Consider the following 18,985-nt stretch of genomic DNA (forward strand, 5'->3'; position numbering starts at 1 on the left):
ATTCAAAACCAATTTCTTATTCACAACAGTTAGCATATAATAATAATTTATAATTTCAGCTGTCAGGTACGATTTTGCGGGAAATGTTACATCATTTGACTTCATCCCACGTAAAGAGAAGTATGTAAAGTAACCTGCAATTAACAGAGAGAGAGAGGCAAATGTTACATCATCAAAATTTCAGCTTTAATGAAAAAAAAGTCTTTCAAGTTACGTTTCTAAACCCCAAAATTACCAGCCCAAATGACAACTAAGATTGTCATGCATGTGATTCATAAATAAAGGATATGTTTCCTAATAATATTAAAGAATATTAATACATTTATATTCTACAGCTCAATGTCAAACTTCAGATGTAAACCCATCGGGAACCGACTGGCACATGAACTCCAAAGCCACTTCTAAATCTCCCCAAAATCCACTCAAAGCTTTCTCCTGCTCCAAACTCTCTCCTCCATCATAAGGCCACATGTGATTGGGACCAACCGTGTGAGGCGTCTGTCTCACAAAGAAAAGTGTGTGATTTGATATTTGCTTGAGTGCCGAGTGAGTCTGCGCTGATTTGTTCCGAAGGGCTAGTGCACACAAAGCATAAACTGTCATCCACTCGGCTTCTCTGCCTATCAAAAATCTCTACGGGCTATTAAGCTGTCACGTCCCGTCCTCTCGGCTCCCAGTGGCTGATCTATTTATGAAGCAACGTGAGCCGAGCAGGTGTTTATCTGCATTAAAAATCATCTTACCTGATTGGTGACAGAGAAAAACTGTCTAGTTGGATTGTTAATGTTCGGTAAGGCTTGAGTGACAAGCGGTATGAGTCACTTGATTGTTCTGATTTTGTGCTTCATTTCTTTATTTGACAGTAAGTCTGAATAAATGTTGCATCTGAATGTTTGTAATCTTACTGTGTGTTTGTTGTGTTGCTTCAACTACTATAAAATCATTTTCTGTAAGCAAGAACATTTCCAGAAATAATCATTTAAAATATCTTTATATATTGTAATGAAAAGAAATTTCATCATGTCACTTACTATTTCATTATTTGTTTTATGTACTGTATATTTATTTGTTATCTTTTTTTACCTAAATACATATTTTATTTAATATTTTAACAGCTCTTTCTTATTTTATTATTTATTTAATTCTATATATATTTATAATATTTGTTTCTTACAGTATTAATTTATTTATTTAGATAATTATTATTATTATTTATTTACCTATATATTTATAAGTCACTTTGGATAAAAGTGTCTGCTAAATAATAAATGTAGATGTTCATTTTTCAACCTTTTTTTACATAAATTCATATTTTAATTTAATATTTAATTTAATTAAAAAATAAACAGCTTTTTATTATTCAATTATATATTTTATTTTTAGATTTATTTATAATATTTATTATATTACAATATTTATTTATATTATCGTTGTTATTTATGTTTATTCATATATACTGTATATATTTTATAAGTCACTTTGGATAAAAGTGTCTGCTAAATGAATAAATGTAGATGTAAATATTATGGTTCCCTAATAATGCAAAGTAAAAAAAGCAAAAACCAGCTCAGTACAAAACACAAGGTGTAAAAATACTGAGCTTGTTCATTCAGAGGTCCCTTTATATCATAAACCATAATATCAAACCTTCCTTCCACTAATCACTATGATTCTTTATCCCTGACAGCACTGTAGGCCTGCAAAATGACAAACATCCGAACTCGTGACGCTGGAAATCTCCCAGTGTGTGAATATTTCCAACACCTGGCCTGAGGATACCATTCCATTTTCTGTGCCATCCCATGGACGTTTTCCCAGTCCTGGACCGTGTTTTCTCCTTTTTCTCCCCTGCCTGCCATTTTAATTGACACATAAACAGCTCTCCGGGGCATTTTGCTGCCACTCCACAGTGTCTATCTTCATTTCCCGTCACAAAAAGCAACACATCTTAATGGTACAGTATTGATAATCCATCGGTCCCCCGGTGCACAGTAAGAAAAAGAAATGCTTCGAATCACTACCACGGGCATGTTGTTAGTCCAGATTGCATTCTGTGCAACAACAAGGGCATAGCTCTTGATCAAAAAGTAATTACTTACTAGCTGTAAGCTATGAGCTGAGCTGAAATGCATTGTGGGAGATGCTGAGAGAAGGTGTTTGCATTCTTTGTCAAGCTGATATTCTGCTGTATCACGCTTTCCATCTGAATGCAGATTTAAGGTATTTTACAGATCTGTAAATGAAGACAGCTTGAGGTATACAATAGTTGAGAAGGCTTTTATCACACCTCAATGACAGATCAATCTCATACATTGTGTTTCAGCAGTATGAGGTCAAACTTTTGAAATGAGTCTGGTCCACACTGAAAATGCGAAATCTTTTGAAATTATGTCTTCAGAGGAAAATTGTATTGCTCACAAGTTCTTAGGTGTATTCAACTGTATCTGTATCATCTTCTTAGGAGCAATAAAACAGAACAACTGTAACTGTACAAATGAAACAGTTGCTTAAATACATGAAAAGTTGGTGTAAAATGAATTTAGATGGTTAAGGTAAAAAAAACGGAATTTTGGTCAATTTGTTTGAGCTCATATTGAGAACTTCGACAATATAGACTTTTGATGTCAGACTTGGAAAATCTGAGCTCAGTTTGTGACATTGTTGAGATCTCTTCTGAAACTCGAATGGAGACATTTGTGAGATTTGAGGAATATCTGAAACACAGGAGACGGAAGCAAAGCTTCCCATTTGGCACAATCGTATGTATTTGCTTTAAATAAGGTTTTAAACCAGTTAGATTTAATACAATGTTTAATACAAGAAGTACAACAAGATGACAAACACGGCATGGTTTCCAAAAGAGAGCAAACAGTGTACATACTCAGAGTAAATGTTGTTTTCTTGCTACTAAGTGTCTCAAACAAACCTAACAGCATTCAAACTAAGTCAGTGACTTTTTCCCCAGAATCACTCAATCTAGGAAACTTGTAAACAGGGTGCACTGCGAAGCGATGAAGACTTGAGCACTCTGACTCCTGGACACGTAAAGAGCGCCAGCAATCAGATTGCAATTTTGTGATTTTAAGACCGTTCGTAAATAGTTTGTGGGACACGCTGCCTTTGGATGTGACCAAGTAAGGCCCGAATTCAAATTCAACAAAAACGTACCTTGGTTCTCGCTGACCCACGCAATCTTACTGTCAAGACTGCCTTTTAGAAGACTCGTGTGATTTATGGCCAGCAATATTACTTTCGTTTAGCTTGTTTGTGTCTTTATAAAAGGTGTGCAATAATGCAGATCCTCGCGCTGGTGCTGACCTGCTCAGGCCAGTTAATGGAGCTGTCTGCTCACTGGATTACTGGAGTCAATGACCTTGCCACCTGGTCCTGATGCTTCAACAGCAAACACTCTCCCCGTTTGACACTCGGGCAGGATGAAATACAATTCCCATTAAGGGGAAAGTTGCTAATAATGCCTTATCAATTAGCCCCATTGCTATTGATTGATAGCAGGTGGTATGAGACTATTATGTTCATTTAGGGGTACAATGTCCTCTTCCTCGACTTGCTTTTTCAATGTTCATTAAAGTCCAAGAAGTATAGCTCTTTAACAGCCCATTAAAGACTGTGTATCACCGCGGTGTAAAATCCTTGTGTTTCTACAGCGCTTATCCCAGATAATGTTCATTGGCGGACATTTTGTTAACATCCTCACTATTGTCTAATGATTTAATGCATTCAGATACAGCTATTCATATTCTTTCTTGAATGTAGAAAAGCCAACATCTAGATATCATATTCAATTTGTTTTTATAAACATCTACACATACAGTACATGTATAGGACATATTTACATGTATTTATTTAAATAATATATAAATGTTTAATAATTTATATATTTTTCTTAAATACTGTATATGCATGTTTGTTATTAATATGCACAGTACACAAACAGACATATTGGCCATTTTCAATTCCAAGAACGCAAAGAACGAACTTATGTTCTCGTGGAGACCGGTCTTGCGAGGCAGCCTCGGAAGAACAAACTTGAATGGATGCGACGCAGTGACTTCTGGGACTTCAAGCGGGTTCCGTATGTGTGCAAGGATGCATTCGATGCATCCTTGATTTCAAGAACACATACGGGTACTTTCATGCCTTCCGCTGTTCTTGTGTTCTTGAGTATTGGAACCGGACATTGACGGTTATTGATGACGTAGGGCGAGAACACGAGGGCACAAGACCGCATATTGAGAAACGGCCATTATGTAAACAGAAACTTTTTCTGGATGCGATTAATCGCGTAATTTATTCAAATTACTGTTAACTCTTCAACAGTTATTGATTATTTGCAGAAGTCTATCGGAAGTAAAGTTTGGGCTAAATAATGTTTGTTTATGTAGTTGCTGCTGAAACCGTCTACATTTATATAATATTTTTATATTTTTAAACATTGGTTAGTAAGTCTATTGCTTACTAAACTAAAATAAACAGGCAATGCTTCTACCAAAAAAAGGAGACTGACACTACTAACTGACATTATTTGAAAAATAAATTACAAATAATAATATAACAATGCCTAAAATCTATATATTTATGCATTTGGTAGATACTTTTATCTAAAGCTTTTATCTACACTCTAAAAACAATCAGGCTATAGCCTATAGCACCAAAAGTGGTTCTTGGCTCGTAATCATAGGGGAACCACTTTAAGAATTATATAGGTTAAGTTATTACATTTCATGAGTATTAATTAGTTATTACACTAATTGATATATTAATAAATATTTATTTACTACACACACTTTTTCAAGCACTTTCAATTTAAAGAATAAAACGTGGATAAATAAAGTACTTTCTCAAAAGGGAACCAAGTGATTGCTTTTCTATTCATTACTCATTAAATGTAAAACATAAGGTATGGTCTAATTTAATCAAAAACAAAGTCTGCATGAACGTAATTATAGCGTTCTGAGATTATGTTGACAGCGTGGCAATAATTATAATTTTTCAAAAAATACCCATAATTCATTTCACCTAAGGGTTAAAATTCATTCTCCAACACGCGGGTCTGAGAAACAAGGCTCTAATACTTCAGATGGTACAAGATACAGCATACTGAAATTTTCCATTTGTACCCGAGGTCTCTGGAATTCATAACTGACTTGGCAGAAGTCTAGCTCATAAATTAAACGTGATTGTGCTAATCATCTTATTTTGTCTCGGGCCTCGGTTAAAAAACCGAGGAGTTTTTCCAAAGAATGAGCAAAACAAACTCGAAATGTTGGCAGAGAGAAAAATGATGATAATTTGCTCATTTAACAAAATAAATGAAGGGAATCAGATCCGAAGAAACTCAATTTGCTTAAACAAATTCCCTTTTCTTTCATTTGGTTAAGAAAATATCACCAACATTTATGCAGCAAAATGTGAACGGATGAATTTAAATTCTATTAAATGTGTTGTATAATCAAAACCAAAGCAGAAAACACTCATGGAGAAAATGTCATTTTGCACAAATCTCATCATCAATGAGATATCCTTTTCAGATAAGCCTCTAAAGAGACAAAAATCTCCTCATTTTTTACAATGACTCAAAGTGATGCCACAAATTACCATTATAAGTAGGAAATTGTTTCAGATGGAAGTGACCAAGTTCAAAACCACATTGGCCCTCTACCAAAGTCTTTCAAAAGCAAAAAATGTAATATGATTGTATGATTGGCTGGCGTTTATAATCCATGCCTGAGACAGCAGCTAGTTAACTGAGAATATTGTGTTAGTGGATCAGCCCGCATGCAAGTCGAGTCCATGCAAATCCACTGTCATAATTGATTTCTCTTTGAACGGATATGTCTTTATCTCTCCCCTGCCTTAGCTTGGGTTCCTCAGAAGAGAGGATGAGAATCCTGTGTGTGTGTTCAAGCAGGAGGGGTTGGCGAGATGCTTTGAACTGGCCAGAGAAATACAATTGAGATAAGTTACTGGAGACAGGTAATGAGAACCAATAGACTCCCAGGAAAGAATCAATAGTGGACACTGATACACAAGAGAGGAAGGACACATAGCAGCATTATTCTTCATTCAAGTAAACACTGCAAATATAAGGGAGACTCGTGCCGAGCCGACACACACCAAATAGTTGTCAATAACTTGATATTTGCAAAGCAAAACATCCTTCGATGAGATGAAGGATTATGGGCTGTCTGACGTTAATGATAAGGGTAAGAAACCATGAAAGATTTGACATTTTGAAATATTGATGAAATATTTCATCAATGAAAGTTTCGCATTTTGGCAATATTTTATTTCTTACTACTGTAATGCAAAAAAAATAAATACATACAAATCTAATTCCCATTATTTATTTCAGTAAACATTAAAAAAATCACCACAAATTAGATTCAGAAAATACATGCAAGTACTTTTAAATTTCAGTGATTTAAAGTATAATTTAATTATTTAGGGGCGGTTTCCCGGACAGGGGTTCAGACTAGTCCCAGACTAACTTAAATGTTATAGGTGTCTTGATCAAAAACCACTTACACTGACATTTAAAAAAAGATAATTGCCATTACTTTGTCTCGAGATGCACACCAGTAATGTTTTTGTAAATGATGTTTTTTAAAACAAGTTAAATATCCCAATTTAACTAAGGCCTAGTCCTGGCATAAACTAATGCCTGTCCGGGAAACCGCCCCTTAAAGTTATTCTTTAAATTGTCTTGAAATCATAATATAAATTATATTATTAATATTTGTTTCCAGATAATACAATTTTAATTATGTTAATTGTTCTTAATCTATTGGTAAAAATAGATCTTGTGGGATTTACACTTCACGATCTGAATAAGAACTAATAAGAACAGTAAGTGCTATGGTAAAAAATGCACTTGCACACCCAACATCAGCACAACACTGATTCTCTCTGCACACAGACTGGCAAAACAAGTAAAACTACTGTTTGTAGCATCTGCTTCAATCGGTCGACACAGTTTTGAGCAGGTTTGACACAGGTTTGTTTTCTATCCAAAAGCACAAGTAAGAAGCCCGCTTCTCTTCCAGGCTCTAACTTCAGGCCAGCGTGGAGGTAGTCTTTCACACTCCTCGCAGGAGAGATGATACCTGATGTCGCTTGCCTTTTGAACACTGCTGACAGCACAACGTGGAAGTTGGGACAGATCAATGCGAGTACCTTTAGAAACTTATACCGCTGGACATCTGTGTGTCCTTCATCTCTGGCCAAATGCTGGTCGTTCATCAGTAACACAGAGGCAAAAGAGATTAGGTATCATGTGCAGCCCTTGTGCCGTCTCACTGTTGGCACCACTTAGTATTCAAACAGAGCGACAGGTACCGCAGACATGCCGTTCTGTGCTAACAGGAGCCACACGGTAACCACTAATAAAAGCTGACACTCTTTTGTTATTAATATGTTGCGATGTTTTAAACATAAAACTTGTTGACAAGTCTATATCTGTGAATAATTTTACACTGACTGTCATCAGATCTTCAACCAAAATGAATGCGTAAAAGTTAACCTTCATAAAATACAGTATAGCATCTCATGTGATTGCTCCCGTTAAAAAAATCAGGGTGTGTGAACAATGTAAAACTTGACAGCTCATGAATAATAAAAGCAATTTAATGAATAATAAGAGTAAAAATAATATGATGTAAGTTTTGCTCAGTAGTCCTTGCTGAAAGGCAGGTGAAAGGCTGCAAAACATCGAGCAAAAAATGACTGGTTTGCAGAGGCATCCAGAGAGCCTTAAAGCCATAAGTCTATCGGCCCGTCTAAAACTCTTATGAAACATACAGATTATTTCTCAAAAAGTGGAGAGAAACTTATACATTTCTAAAAGAGGAAGTGAGATATTTTTAAGTTATAATGCTTGCCGTGTCCCTGCGAAAGACAAATGACCCGCTGAGGTGACAGACAGACAGAGAGTCAAACAGACAAGTCGAGTTCATGCTGGCATGAACGCCCCTGAAAAAAGATCCAAATAAACAAATAAATAAAACAAATATGCTATGCGACAAACAAAACCGAATGCTAATAGTCTAGGCTGTGCATGTGTTACAGACAGATGACAGGAGTTTATGCCTGTCTGCTTTAATACCTTTCAGCATCTCCTCCATCTTAAGGAATGCGACATTCTCCTGAAATTGTTGCGGCTCCCCCGCAGCATGTCATCTGCGCGTCAGCTCTCCCAATCAGCTGTCACGCTGTGAATTGGAGGTTTTAAGTTACAGATCACTTCTGAATCCCGGCACACACGTGACGTGCATTCATATGGCCCTGCGCTGCCTCTGCCAACCGGTGCAAAACAAACACACAAACATCCGCTCGCTGAATGCAGACAGGCTGCTCCGCCTCCCCGGATGAACGTGAGCACTCTTTAGGAAACGCTCTTATTCTGTTGACGCTGGGAACAATGTGTCAATAGAAAGCTGAGTCGACTACTAGTCAACAGATCACAATCAATCACGGCACGGTGGAATAACAGAAAAATACAACGTGTCCGTCAAAGAACAGGAAAAGAAGAACAAAACGGCCACGGCTTTGGCTACATTGCTTAAACCACTGACTGGGTGTCATTTGACCTCAAAGGAATAACAACATACAGCTGCTTTCAAAAGTGAGAAACAACTCAAACAGCAGAGAGAAAAGTGCAATTTTGGGGAAATGTGGTTGTGTTGTGTGATGGATGTTTCAGCAGGTGCACTGCTGTTGTAAAACATTCTTAAAGCTCAATCCATAACTTTTGCCCCTGTATTCCCATCTGTTTGAAACATAAAAATTGCAGCTTATTTTTTTGTGCTTTTCTTTACGTTTTGAAGTCAAACGACGACAAACTGACATTTCCAGCGAAATCATACCCGACAGCTCAACTTATAAAGTAAAACATTATTATAAGCTTCTTTTTATGTACTTGTTTTTCTATTTTTAACCAGGAAAAGTTATGAATTGCAGTTTTAAACATGGATGGATCTTAAACCTGTTGGGATGAGCAGTGTTGAGTATGCATTGAAATGTTGTTTTTATTACAGTCATTTTATTACATGTAGTAGGGCTGTCAAACGATTAATCGCGATTAATCACATCCAGAATAAAAGTTTGTGTTTACATAATATATGTCTGTGTACTTTGCATATTAATTTTGTTCTCATAAAGACAAACACATACATGCATATATTTAAGATCATTTTTAAATATACAAATGAATTAACATTTATATATAAATTCAATTATTAGTCATTTAAATACATATAAAAAATATTTCCTAAATATTTATACATGTATGTGTATTATTAAGTGTTTATGAATGCAAAATGAATATGCAGCACAGAACACAGACTTATATTATGTAAACACAAACTTTTATTCTGGATGCGATTAATCACGATTAATCGTTTGACAGCCCTAAATGGGATTCTAATTGTCTTAGCTATAGTGAACTCACAAACACAAAGTAACAACAGCAATATGATAAAGGACAATAATGTTTGAAAAATATTTATATATTAATCATAATTAAATAAAAAATACACAATAATTTTACCGAGTAATATTCATTGGCCTTACTGTAGGCTGTTTACTGTTGCCAGGCAACGCAGAATGTTGGCAAATTAAAATCTAAAATTTAAATGATGTACAGAAACAGGTGTGATTATATCATAGAATGATCTTCGATCTTTATGTTGCTTGGCAACTGTAAACCTACTGTTAAAGCCACAATATGGAATATCCAAAAATCACTTGCAAATTGTGATATATTTCATGCAGTTGTGTACTTATATTATCCCACATGTTACCTAGAATTTGCAAAATTCTAATGGCCCGTCCCTTGTCTCCCTTGTATTTGTCGCATATCAGTGACTTAATATCCGCTGCTCCGCACTACCCTCAGTTTCCGGTTGTAGAAACTACGGCAACACGCAAATGCGTAAGTGGTTATATAGCATGTGGGACGCAGCATCTGTTGTTCTGTTATTATGGATCACGATTACTCTTTGGCGAGTAAAGGAAACCCCAAAAAGGTGTAAACGTAGGCCAAACGAGGCAAGCAGGCTTATGGACAAACGAAGAAATAAAACAAGGATTAATATCGGCGTGGCGTTTTCTAAATGGACAGAGACTCCGCTCTCGCATGTGTTTTAATAGACAGGTAAGCACATTTTTTTATTGTACACGAAATACTCATGCACAGATTATTTGAATAGTTATGAATGCAGTTACCCTATGAAATACAGTATATGTCGCACAAAAATATGTAGCCAATAACGTTACTTGTAAATGCTGTGGGTTTGTTCAAATTTACTTTATAAACGACGACTGAATGACTGTTTTAAACAGGTAAAACTGTGTAGCATTACGCTACCAAATCAATTGACAAAGTCCAATATCAGTCGCGGGCTAACGTAGCATTACATTCCACGTTTCTTGCAAGCTAATTCATTACGATGACATGAAATAAAATAAATTCATTACCTCGTCCGTGAACAAGATGGGCAATCTCCATACGCCTCTGGATGGTGAAAATGACATTTCCCATAATTCCACTCTCCTACATAATGTCATTTAGCTTCGCCTTTTGTTGTTGTTTCGAAAGTGCGCCATCTAGCGGTCCAAATATTCCATATTGTGGCTTTAAGCTAATGAACTTTATTACTTTGTGAAAGATTTGAAATAAATGTAATTATGTCTGGAACATTACTGTCTTTTATCACATTGCAATAAAAACAGCTCTGCTTTAAAATTAGCATATAAGCAACACGTGTATTCTCATCGCAGCCTCAGCTACAGAAAAATAAGTAAGGCGGCCTCCATGAGTTCACTAATGCAAAATAAATCCTTGAGCAGAAATAAAGCCTTGTTCATAAAAATATAGCCAGAAGTCATTTTAGAAATGGGCTTCAATGCATTGGTTTCTTGGTACAACACTACAGATGAAGAAAAAGCAAAAGCATTCTCCGGCTCTTCAGTGTCATTTTGTAAATACTGCAGGTCAGCCGCCCGCACACTCGACCCCTGAGGGCCGTGTCGAGAGGTACTGTACCTGTAGCCGGGTCCACGTCTCTTTCGATCAGGTGCTGGTCCTGGTGAACCCACTCGCCGTTGCATTTGAAGTAGATCTGAGTGGCAGGTGTGGACCGGCAGGTCAGGGTCACCGGCTTGTTCTTAACGATATAAACATCATCGGGCTCCACCAGGAAGTGGGGCAGAAGGTCAGAGAAGGCAACAGGAAGCGGATGCGTTACGCTGGCCGCGTGCTCTGCACCTGTGACGGGAAATGTGCAACAAGTTTAGTGACTGGTTTCAGTTGTTCAGATGCCCGAAAACCTTTTAGCAATGCAGAAAGATAATGAGTGTATCAGATCTAATTTCACACTCTGAGTCCCGTGAGCGCACAGATTGCTTGTGACACACCTGAGCGTAATGCTAATCTAGTGCATCCGTTTTGGGAAGAATACAGACATTCACCACATGTGTATATACTTTACAGCAACAACCATTTTTATATTGAATTTCATAAGTAACTGTGTTTTGATATACACCATTACTGTGAGATAGAATTACACGTCCCATGATATAATATTTTGATTTTACCACCCTCTGCTATGTGTGATGTTAGAAAAGGCCGCTTTGTCTTGTGTGGTCTGGGTTTGTATTACAAGACAAAGTAGGGCACTATTTTCTCCTGAAAGAGATGTAAGCCCCCCCACACCCCCCGCACACAAATAATGTGTGTGTGTGATAGCGAGAGAGTTCCCTTGTTAACAGGCCGAGTAAAAAGCTTCTGAGTGGAATGGCCTTGTCAGGGTTTGCCTACAGCAGTGCTGCTAGACCATCTTTACTCTCTCTACTGTTAATCACAGCCTTTTAAGATCAGAGCTGATGGACCGCAGGCCATAAATCCCTCTTGCTGAATGACCACAGCACTTCAAAACACGCTGTATCCAGGGCTTTAACTCAACTTTTTATTACGGCCGGACCGAGCGCGGCGACGTGACTGGCAGCCATTCACCGACCGACGGCCTCTATTGCAAATAGGCTGCATTAAGCGCTGGTTCTTTATTCCGACACCTCCCGGGTGGGGTTCGCACCCTACTGTTTATGGATCAAATATCTGTGCGACTCCGTGGGCGGAAATATCTCTCCCCTACGTGGATTTATGGATGAAGCGGCGAGGCGGTTAGATCCGCAATGTTTAAAGAGATTCAATGAGAAATCAGTATTAATCAGAGCTTGGCCCCGCGAGGCGCGGGGAGAGCGATTCTTCCGCGTGGCTCGGGGAGAGACTGCGCCCTATCAGTTATTTTGTTGCTTCATTTGTTAGCCGCAATGTTTTTTTGGTCTTTGTAATTAAGAATGAATTGCTAATTTATCCTTTTCCACCCACGATCCAGAGCAATCAGGCGGCTTCGGCTGGCTGTTTAGTTTCTCTTCATACTGGCTGTCCAACGCCATTGTGCGTCACAAACAAAGTGCCGCACGCTCTGAATAACACAAACACATGCTTAAATGCTCAATAGCCTCCAGGACTGCACTGAAAACGGAAAGTGGATAAAATCCATTTTTAAAGTGATATCAGTTTTGCTAATTACTTATTCCCCCGGCACCGTTTCTCTTTACAGATGAGCTGCGGCAAGATTCTGTTCGACTGGTTTTTTACAGGAAATGTAAAACTAACATCCCCAGGATGCTTTTCCATGTGCTTATCTTCAGCAAATGTCTACGACTGGAAATGGAGACAGATCAAGGTGCAGTTTACAGGACGGATTAGGGGTCACATACTCTTAAAAAATAAAGGTGCTTAAAAGGTTCTTCACAGTGATGCCACAGAAAAAACATTTTTGGTTCCACAAAGAATCATTCAGTCAAAGGTTCTTTAAAGAACCATCTTTTTCTTGCCATTTTATAATCTGAAGAACCTTTTTTCACCACAAAGTGTCATGGCTCTGCTTCATTTAGTCATGTTTTTCTTGGTCTTGTAGCAGAGCCATGACAAAGTCTTTGGTTTGGTGTGGAGAGAAACATATTATTGTTCTTTTGACGATAATATACGTTCTCTCCAGTGTCTCGTCATTGGCCCCGCCCCTCTCGTTTCCTTGTTATCCTTCCCTGAGTGTTTGATTAACCACACCTGCCCCATGTCGTTATCCCTGGGTTGTCTTCCCTTTAAATACCCTCTTGTTTCTTTGTCCTGTACTCGTGGATTGTTCTGAGTTTGTGCTGTTTACACGGTTTGTTTTGTCGTGTTATGTGAGTACTTTGCCTTGCCCGTGTTTTCCCTTTCTATGTTATTTGAGACGTTGTGTCGTTGTTTTCTAGTTTAGGTTTTGTTTTTACCCAGCTGTTTTTGCCCCCTCGTGGGAAGTACTTTTGTTCTGTCTTTATATTTAGTTCAGTCCTCGTTACCCCATTGTGGGTCTTTTGTTTCGTTGTTTTATAAATAAATACCCTTTGTTAACCCCTTCACGTCTGCCTGCGCTTGGGTTCTTCTGCCACAGTCGTGACACAAAGAGCCTTTTGTGAAACAGAAAGGTTCTTCTGATGTTAAAGGTGCAGTTTGTAAAAACCGCCGATCAAAACAACAACAATGGCGTAGCTTGATGACGCTGTGAAGGAGCGTGGAATGATGGGATCTGTTGTCTTCAACTCCACCGCTGATGGCCATCAATCAGACGAGAAATCATTTTAGCAGATGAGGTAAAGTTTTATAAATGTTGCGAATAATTGTGGTCCATAAATAAGTGACTGCTCGAAACAAGTTAGTGGCTTGCTAGGCGCTAGACACTAACTTCTGCATTTGTCCATGACACTGTTGTCATGCAGTTTCTACGTCAGTAAAGGCGGTAAAGGGGAACGCAGATATGACTCCATTGACAGGCAACTGCACAGCCCAGTGTCACAGTTTAGTTTATTTTTAAGAGTGCATATACTTAACAATTTTTACTTTACATATTATAATTCTTCATGAGACACCACACGTATTTTCTGCCTGAGAAAGTATACATTATAGGGTGTTTCTTTATATTAAAAAACATGTCAGAGTTTGCCATTTGTCTAACATGCATCATGAAGAATATAACATGGAATACGAAGAACTGCGTTGCTTTTGTGATTTTTCTTACATACATATTGCCACCATATATCAAATTAGGTATTGTATATATAACTTTTCATAATTATTTATCTAAATAATGATCGAAATCTCTAAAATTTCATTTTACTTTTTATTTTCAATCTACAATATATCATTTTATGGTATTCTGTGCATACTATGTACAGTCTATGTGACCAATAGAATATGAGAATGAATCTTGTGTTACATAGTATAAACAACATTTTAACAATATGATAAAATGGCAAATCTTTCATCTGGTTAAGGTTTCTTTTTATTGGGTTTAAACTTGATAAAACAATATTAAATACTGGGTTTAACATTTACATTTAGACATTTAGCAGACGCTTTTATCCAAAGTGACTTACAGAGAGTTATTAATTAGAGACTTGTTAATATAGTAATGGTAACACAAAACACAAGATTATTCATAGTTTACAAGTACTCTACAATATACATGTACAAGTAAATTCATTGTTTTTTAGCCTTTTTAAAAATGATATTTATGGGCATTTATGCCTTAATTATGATATGATAGTAGATATCAAACAAAAAGTGTGTGGTGATAGGGGAGCAGGATCGGCAAAGGACCCTCCAAGACAGGAACCGAACTCAGGGTGTCCTGAGCGTACAGGTGCTGTATGTCAGCGCACTAACCACAAGGCTATTGCCTTCTTTTTTAGTCTTTAATATAGTTGGCATTTGGCTAACTGCCAACAACGCTGAAAACTATTTGACTTGCCTGACAGACCTCAACAGATTGTGATCCAAATTGACTTAAATTGCGTTTTAAGTCATTTCCACACTGGGCCAGATTAAGCATTCCACATCAGCAATGTACTTTGTAGAAAACAAGTCACAATTTTTGATTCTAGTAACAATTTTTAGGGCTGCAGTATTACTTCACAAAGCAAGAATCCAGCGTGGTCGTAATACTGGCCGTTAATGCTGTTCTGTACCACAAAGAGCACATAACTCTTCATGAAACAGTGACGCTAGCGCGACCTTTCCCGCACCTTTCTCATCTCGCCCACAGTAAACCATCGCCCGGGTCACGCTGATAGCATTAGCTCAAGTCATAAACGTCAGCCTCCGAGCTAAGACATTAGCCCTGCTGCAACACGTCATATTAATGCCTTTCTGCTCGTTTCCTTTTGTCATTTTACGCGGTGTGCTGAGTTGCTAATTCATCAGAGTGAAATACAGTAAAGAGCAAAGCTATCACTACTGAACCTCCTCTAATGTATCGTGTACGTGTTTAACTCTTAATGAAAACTAAATGTTCTGTGTCCAATGAAGGACATACATCACTTTCCAGTTTCATGTGTTATTGCCCCTCTCTCTTGCATTACATCTTGGGCTATAAGAGACAAGCAATTCATCTTACAGAGACATTCATTTATTTAAAACATGCTCAGATGAATTGGGAATTCAAGCCTTTCGGTGGAAACACGTCTGAAGCGGTAGGTGGTGCAATCAAGGCAATTATTGCAGGTCAAAATGGCTTTTCTTTGTGCTGATGTAAGAGCGGGTGCTATGGGACGTGGTCCATCTAATGAGGCTTAATTTGGCACAATGATGAAGGCCATTAGCTCTTCATGGTGACCTTTTCTACAGCCAGGAGTTTTACACGAGAGCTTTGTAAACCAGCAGGCAGACCCGGCCAAAACTGTCCAGGTGGGCTTAAGGCAGCGGTAAGATGTGATATATGACCATCATAAAGTAGAAGGTGGTTTCTGATGTTTCCATATTCATGACAGTATGCATCTATTTATCTACACAGTTTTAATAGTTGCCTTTAGGGGTAATAGAAAAAATATATATTAAAAATATTCAGAGAGAGAGAGAGAGAGAGAGAGAGAGAGAGAGAGAGAGAGAGATGGTTGGCAAATAAACCGCAAATGTATCCTAGAGTGTGACAGCAAAAAGTAAGAAAAAAATATCAAGATAAATCTCTCTTATGCTATTTTATATTATAAATATAAATTATTGTAATACAAAATAATATATTATTAACCATTTGTTTTCTTAATTTTAGCTATGTCACACCATAGGACACAAGAGTAAGGTATATTTGTGAACTACCCATATATAGACCAGAAAATATATTTAAAACAGTATCAAATTATGAAGTTAAAATTAAATCTCAAATAGAAGTAAATAAAGAAAATAAAAAAGTGTAAAGAAAGAAATTAAATTATTGCTATATAAAAATAATAAAATGACAGAAGCACATATACATTATATATACACATATACAAATTCAATAATAGCAATTTAAAAAAATATTAAAATACTAATAAACTCCAAAGAAAAACTGTAAACGCAATTATATCTATAATAATAGCAGTTATAAATACTGAACATGTCAACCTGACATTTCCCATCACATTGAAACCGACTGCTTGATGTATAAATCATTATTGCATGTATATGCTTAACTTTGTGAATCAGAGTAAGGAAACAGTTTTCAACCCTGCCCTTTTTGCTCAGTATTCAATTTTTAATTAAACACAGGTAAAGACCGCATCTTTAAATATAAAAATATAAGGTTAACGAATTCTGGTAAACTGGCACACGTTTTGGGACAGCCATCTCAATGTATCATAAGTGTCCCAGGTTACCTAAATTCACCATAGATCTTATACCATAAATACTTTTTACAGTTTTGGGAAAAACGAGAGATTGATCACAACTTACAGCACGTCTGTGAGAAGATAAAACACTGTGGCATCAGGTCAATACACACTTGATTATATTGATTATACAATACAATAAAGTAACATTCCTCAACCCTGCTTGTTTAACACAGTGAACGAGATCATTTCCACCATACTTTCCAACATATCTAGACAAATAAAATCTCTGTGTGCCACATATTTCAAACAGCTGACTTAGAAGAAAGCATCTTTACATCCACAATGAATAAACTGCATTGAACATTTCCCCATTCTGTTCCACACACGTCGTAGTTTGTGCCGAAGTTAAATTCTTTATTCATGAGAGCATATTCCAGCCACGCAACGCTTCAAATTAAAGTCATTCTGTAAGAGCTGATTGATGCGCTTCCTACGCTTATGTTGTTATAGGGTTTAATATATTCATCACTCTGTTTCACTCATTTCATATGCATGCACACATCCTGACACACACACAAAGAACAATAACAAGAAAACGACTGCCCGTCCAGGCTGAACGTTCCACTCATGGATCAATGCACAAATGAAGTAAACATTACATAATGGTAACCATTTGAATCTGAAATCTGACATTACGCGAAACTAATATTTAATGGATACATCCTCGTGCAGACTCCGATAATGCAATCTGTCATCCCCGAACATTACATCAGCGGCAAAACGTATTTATGAGATCAAGATATTTTTGTCAGAGACACACAAGTGTGTCAGCGCGATAAAATGGCATTTTTAATGCAAGCGCAAAGACACAATTCATAATGTTAAAAAGTGAATAATGAATCAGAGCGAGCAAATTCATTTCAATAAACTGCATGAAAAGACACAATAAACTGAATGCCAACAGTAAACAGTCTGCATCTCTTCAATTATGGGTTGTGAAGCTGCTGACCACCGGCCAATCCAAACCAGACCGCTAAGCACCAATGAGACCCAGATAATCGGGTCCCAGCTGTGACCAAATCCCGATGTCCAAAACCCATACTGACCACCGGCATCGACAGATCACTCCCTTTTCTAATCTGATACACAACACAACACTGGCATTTGGCTTCACAGGCGAAATCTGCTGATAGCTGGAGCCAAACATGAAAGCTCTATCAGTTAAACTGAAATAAGGAGACAGACTGTAAACATGGTCTGGCAGCCGTTTGTATGCCGAACGACACCGCACACAATTGGCTTAGAAGGTCATGTAAGGTTTCTCTCCAAAGCTCGCCTGGCCTTTCTGAACCAATTAATGCACTTTATCAGTTCTCTGTCTCTAAAGCAACGCATCGTAACACAATCGCCGGCCGTAATTTCCCTTCACAATGATGAACGGCGGCTGTAATGCGTTTTATGATGTCATCAACGCTTACAATGTCTTCAGAAATTAATTTGATGAAAATGTCTATACGGACTATTAAGCCATTTCATGTGTCAGTAACTTAACAACATGAGTGCGGCGATGACGGTCGCTACAGCGTGTTGGTCCATTGATGTGCGTTTGAAAGGAAATCATTTTTCTCAAGTCCATTTGTCATCTGGTGAGGTTCTGTCTGGTTCACATATTCAATAATATTGAAAAAGGTAATGGATTTGTCAAAGAAACGTGATCATTTAGTATGATTTTTGTTTATTGATTAACCATGCAAGTTTACTAACACCATCACAATGCAAAGCTGGTCAAGAAGGATGTGTTCCTGCGGTCTAAATCAGCTGGACCGAGCACATCAAAATAAAGTGAACACAAAGGTCTCAAAACATTGAAAAAGAAAAATGCACTTCTTTTCAAGCATGAAATGGATTTCGGTGAACTGTAGGTCAGCGATGGGCTCCTGTTCAAATGTATGGAAATAAAACAAACAACAACCGAACTTCAAATCAACATTTAGTCATGCCTATACAGTGATATACCTACAATCTACAAAAAAGCCATCGTTTTCACGGTCCTGATGGTTGATAAAAGATATTGGTCTATGCGCAGCACCGGCTAGACAGGAAATAGCCTTGTCTGACGCACGGTAAAGCCCTAGACTGACTGATGCCTGTTTACCAGCAGACAACAAATATTTGCTCTGCTATGAGTTTAGGTTTAGCGAAAATCTTTTTCAGGTCTGGCCTCTCTCCTCTTCCCTGGACAGCCCCGGTAAGAAGCATCGATTCACGCCGCAGA

The 18,985-nt window shown here is 37.5% G+C and overlaps 1 protein-coding gene across 6 annotated transcripts in view; it reads right to left on the bottom strand.

Annotated features, from left to right (window-relative positions):
• Nucleotides 1–18,985, bottom strand: part of unc5a (unc-5 netrin receptor A) — a 168,723-nt gene that overhangs the window by 76,034 nt on the left and 73,704 nt on the right. For all 6 annotated transcript variants that reach the window (XM_057349912.1, XM_057349915.1, XM_057349914.1 and 3 more), the window contains exon 2: nucleotides 11,063–11,284. In XM_057349912.1, coding sequence (XP_057205895.1) covers nucleotides 11,063–11,284 — 222 coding nt within the window. The remainder of the gene's footprint in view (nucleotides 1–11,062; nucleotides 11,285–18,985) is intronic.

Source organism: Triplophysa rosa, linkage group LG13, assembly GCF_024868665.1.
Source record: "Triplophysa rosa linkage group LG13, Trosa_1v2, whole genome shotgun sequence".
NCBI lineage: Eukaryota > Metazoa > Chordata > Actinopteri > Cypriniformes > Nemacheilidae > Triplophysa > Triplophysa rosa.